The 5,120-nt window shown below is 46.9% G+C and overlaps 1 protein-coding gene across 3 annotated transcripts in view; it reads right to left on the bottom strand.

Annotated features, from left to right (window-relative positions):
- The window catches only part of Tfap2b (transcription factor AP-2 beta), a 29,670-nt gene extending 25,138 nt beyond the window's left edge, over window positions 1–4,532 (bottom strand). The window contains exon 1 of one of the 3 annotated variants that reach the window (XM_028766661.1): window positions 4,202–4,532. In XM_028766661.1, coding sequence (XP_028622494.1) covers window positions 4,202–4,282 — 81 coding nt within the window. In that variant the 5' untranslated portion in view covers window positions 4,283–4,532. Of the gene's footprint in view, window positions 1–1,019; window positions 1,047–4,201 lie in introns of those variants that run through there. The other 2 variants (XM_028766660.1, XM_028766662.1) reach the window with 2 other exon arrangements.
- Between the last annotated feature and the right edge of the window lie 588 nt (window positions 4,533–5,120).

Here is a 5,120-nt window from a genome sequence, read left to right as displayed (position 1 = left end):
TTTCACACGGGAAGCTTCAGGAGATTTAACAACAGAAATAGGAAGCTCACCCACTACCCGTCCTAGAAGCATTTTTTGACAGTGCAAAGCAGGCAAAAGGGAAAAGAGAAGAAAGTGTGTGGACAGAGATAGCTCAGAGCCTTGATTTTCAAAATGTAGGACTTAAGGGCGATGTTTGCTTTTCTAAGTGTTTCTTGCCCCTACATCTTTTAGAGATCCAAAGTACACCAAATGAAACTTGTTAATAGCTGTGGTGCTGTGCTGGTTGAAAAACCAACTTCTGCCATCCCTGTCAGGTAGCTGGCTGGCCCCGGGGCTCACACAAGCAGGAGATTCCCAAAGCGAGGAGGAATCTGCATGATCTGAGCTTCCAGCTACCCCTCCCTCCCCAGGAGGAATTAAATAACTTAGTGTGTGATTGAAACAGATCTCCTCTGAAATCACACCCTAAGCTCACGTTAAATTGAGTTGTGGTTTGCAGGAGGTATTTCTAAGCTTGCTTTCCATGTCTCATACTATTCTACTCAGGGTGTTAAAATTAAGGAGCAGAAGTTGGGAGGGGAAAAATAACTTCCACACGGGGTACTTTTGCCCCTCTCCCGTCTAAACCAAGAGAGAGGAGAAACGGAGAAGAGCAGGACACTTTTTAAAGTCTCTCCCCCATTCTTCGTGAAAATGGCACGCGGTAAAGTCCTCCTTGTTCTTTCTATAGAAACAGCCGCCTACATTTCCAAACTTCACTGACAAAAAGTTTTCCCGGTTCAGCCTCACCCCCTCCCAGCTGACTCCGGGGAGCTCAGACAGGGAACGCACAAAGCAGAGAAGCAGCTGCAGCCTCGACCAATTATGGTGCTAAATTACCAAGCCAAAGGCACTCAAAGAAAGACGGGGAGATGGACACACACACACACACACACACACACACACACACACACACACACACACACAGAAAGATGCAGAAACAGAGACGGTGAGAGGAGGAGGCATGCACTTCTGGTACAACGGGAATCCGAACTCACCATGGATGAATAGGTGTGGACTAACATCTGGAAAAAAAATGCCTGGTTACTGCTCAAAATAACAATGAATTTTCAAAAAATAAAAAAAATCAAGGAGTCCAGCAGAGAAGCAAGCTGGACACAGGAGCTGAGCTTGAGATGTTTCCAGGACAAGCCATCAAAAAAAAAAAAAAAATCCCCCCCCCCTCCAAGAAGATTGGAGGTGCCTGTCACAGACAGGCAGACATGCTGATCCGTCTCTCACTGTCTTTTTGGCCTCTTTTCTTCTGGGGGTTCTTTGGGGCTCCAGAAACAGTCCTCTTCCACCCGAAGCTGGGCTCAGACTGCTCAGGCGCCCCTTCCTCCCTCCGCTTGCCTACACCGCCTCATAATAATTGATATTCATGACTATTAATATTACACGAGTACTTTAAAGGGAGAATGGAGGACAAATGGAGCGTGAAGCAGCAGCGAGCTCAGAGCTCCACCACTATTGTAAATGACGTTCATTCAGTGGAGAATTACTAGATGTAATCAGACAAGGGGGCTGGCGGAGGCAGACTGGGGGAAAAGTTGAGCAGGAAAGAGGCAGAACTTCAATTAACTGAGCGGGGACGCTCTCTTGCTCTTGTAAGGCAGCCTCTGCTCTTTGGATTCGGCAGTGTGGAGAAGCAAGTGCTGGGGCCTCCCAGAGAATGTAGGTGTTCTTGAATATAGAGGAAGACTTTCCCAACAGGGAGGAGGTGGTTGCCCTGGGTGCTTGGTGTGCAGATTAAAAAAAAGCAAACTAGAAAGGCACTGCCTGGTTATCTGGAGGGGGAGAGAAAAGTAAAATGGGTGGGCCTGTTTGTTGATGCGTGTTTACTGAGAGCTACACTTTTTTTTTTCTGAATGCAGAAGATCAAGTTGTTTTTGTTTGTTTGTTTGTTTGTTTTGAAAGTCCTAGAGATGGGGACTTTTTGAACACAGTGCAGCCTTTTTCACTTTAGTGCTTACAGCCTGCAATTTTTTAAAAACAAACTAGATTTTAAAAATATATATGTGATCGGCCTTCAAGCACACTAAACGTATCCTTTCTAGGCAAAGCCAGGGGCAACAGAAAAATCTTTTGGGATGTATCAGGAACCCGTTCGACTGGCCTGACTGCCATTTCTGTTAAACTTCAACCGTAGTTCAGACTGAAACAGGCTCCTTCCACCAAGCTCTGTGCGGGTTCTGGGGCTTTCCAGCTGAAAATTTAGGCAGCCAGGAACAAGTCACTCTCTCCTCCCTCCCCGGAGCCTGCTCTCCTCTCCTCCCTTTCCTACCCCCTCTTCTGGTCCTTCTTTCACCCTCCCTCCTTCTCTTTCCCTCTCCCCCTCTCTTTTCTTCTCTCCCTCCCCATTTCTCTTTTCCCTTCCCACTTTTACTCTTGCCCACTCCTTTTCCCCCTCGCCCTTCCTCATTTCCCATTTAGCCGTTTATTTTTTCATAAGCAAAAAACTAACATCATCCTGATTAGTATGATCCGTCTACGTATACCCAGAGCTATTTTCACCGCGGCCCCAGCTCCGCCAGAGCTACGTTTACGATGGGCGATGCATTCTTTAGGATAGTTAAACGCCCTGGACTTGAACATAATCCCGCCTGTTAGGAATAAAAGGACGCCGAACTGAATCCCACCAGGCAGGGAGGCGCGGTTCCTCAGTACACTACCACAAAGAGGAAGGCGAAACCTAAGGTCACCCCGGAAAAGAAGAAAATCACTCTCTCTCTCTCTCTCTCTCTCTCTCTCTCTCTCTCTCTCTCTCTCTCTCTCTCTCTCTCTCTCTCCTCTCCGCCTCTCATCCTCCACTTTCCTGTCTCTCATTTCCTTCTTTTCTTCTACCTCCCCCCCTTCTTTTTCACTTTCCCATTACTTCTAACTAATTGAGGCCGTAGGAATGGCATATCTGGGGGACACTGGGCACTGGCTCTAGGAGCTCTTGCCAGGAAACCTAAGAGGAGTCGCGGCCACTCAGCGGACCCAACTAAGAGTGGTGGGGACGGAAGGAGCTGGCGCATGCCTCCGGATTCCCCTTAGCTGAGCAAGGCGAACTCCCGCGGAGCTGTCGCTAGTCGTCCCAACACCAACTCAGGGTTCAGATTTCTTTCCGGACCGGTTACCAAGTCTGGGCTGTCCACCTCCTCCCGTTGGTCCAGCCTGGTGCTGCCGGCACTGGTAGCCTTCGGCTTTCCAACTTTCCCCTATCATCTCTCGCCTCTGCCTCCCTCTTCACTAACTCCCTTTCGCTTTCTTTTTTTCTGATCCTCTGATTTCGCGAAGCTTCAGAGTCTGTCTTCCCTCTCTCGACATCCCCTTGAGCCTTACTTTCCTTTCCTCTTGAGCTTAGCTCCCCAGCTCCCGGAATGTGGCGTGGGATCCCGCATCTATCCCCAGCCGGGCCGCTTCGGCTCGTCTGCGAGCTGCAAGGTCAGCGGGACAGCCTCGCTCGACGCGGACTCGGGGAAAGACCGCTGGAGTCTGAGAAGGCGAAGGGCAAAGCACAGGAGGGACGCGCTTGCCTGGGGACCGGTAGCCGGGAGCACGAAGTGTGGGCAGACTTCGTTAAAAATACCCACACGCTGGCGGCTGCCATCTCTGCTTGAAACCACTGACCCGCAAAGAAACAAAACACGAGAAAAGAAAAATAACAAACAGCGCTCTCTCCCCATACTGTACTGGATTTGTTCATACAGACGTCCTTCCCCCCTCGGTCTCCCTAGATATCTATCCTCTACCTGCGTATGTTACGGATTTCAAAAAATTTTATTAAAAGTTAAAAAAAAGCAAAAATTAAAGTCCGAGTCGGCGGGAGGCTTAAAAACCCGATTCTCTCCCATACTCAAAACGATTGGAGATTGTTTTTCCCTGACTGCTTAAATTCTGTGGCTCCACGTTACCCACCAGAGCCTACAAGGGGGGAGGAGAGAGCCGGAGAGAAAGAAAAAGAAAAAGAAAAAGAAAAATAGCTCCTAAATTAAACTTGTCACAGTCCAACCTTAGAAGTTCCCTTTCTGGAGAGCGGAGTCTCCTAGAGCCAGCCTTAGAAAACTTAAAGAAACCTCAGAAACCCAACCGGAAATCTATGAGTAAATAGCTTAAAATATATCAGCTGGGGTGTCAAAGAAGCTCCAGTTTTCCATCTCCAAAGCTCTAAAAAGCATCTGGGGTGTTCGCTCACCTCATAGATGTCTTCGTACTTGACATTCTCCACGAGTTTCCAGAGCATGATGGCAGCCTGGTCTCTAGGAGGTGAGTGCATTCATGTGAGGAGCAGATGTCTGGTTTCTCAGGACTCCGCTGTCTGTAATGATCCATCTATAATTGGAAGTGGGGGATACACACCAAATCCGACGCTCCTCTCCCATCGCAACTTATATCTGTTGTCTCAAACAATAGGCTGGAGAACTAAGCCTCAGCAGACAGAAAAACATTATTGCACACAGGACTTAGATACAACGCGCACGCACGCACACACACACACACACACACACAGACACACATGCACGCACACACACACATGCACACATATATATTATAAAAAATCATAAACACGAATTTATACGCAGATACCACATTAGTTACATAAACACCTCTGGGTCACAGAATCCACAGAGTAACCGTGCGTTTAAAGGGAATATAGTTGTTCGAAAAACAAGTAATATAAATAGATACGTTAGAAATCTCTTTTGAAAATGGCGAATCATTGCAGTCACTAACTAAAGTGTTTTAATAATTGACAGTGAGAAACTAGGGACATCAGTCCCCAAATTTTCTACATAGATTTTTAAAAAGGGGGCCCATTACTGAGATTTTAAAACACAGTTTTCCTATTCTTGTATGTTTAGGAGAGCATTTAAAAAAACAACACCCCTAGATCTTTGGACTTTACGAGTCATTTTCCTCTACTGATGTAACTTTAAAAAGTATCATTGGGGAAGAACAACAAAACTCTTCACCACAATGATTTCTGATATTTTGAACATTTTGCGTAACACATTTGGAAACTTGAGTAGCTTGTGGACCGTGCAATCTATATTGCTTGTTGCTTTACGGATGGTTGTGTAGTTTTAGTGGCTCCTTGGTATCTTTCTGCTTGC

Source organism: Grammomys surdaster, unplaced genomic scaffold (genome assembly GCF_004785775.1).
Source record: "Grammomys surdaster isolate TR1022 unplaced genomic scaffold, NIH_TR_1.0 169, whole genome shotgun sequence".
NCBI classification, from domain to species: Eukaryota; Metazoa; Chordata; class Mammalia; order Rodentia; family Muridae; genus Grammomys; species Grammomys surdaster.
Note: the sequence above shows the minus strand (reverse complement) of the source record. Positions and strands in the feature narration are given on the sequence as shown.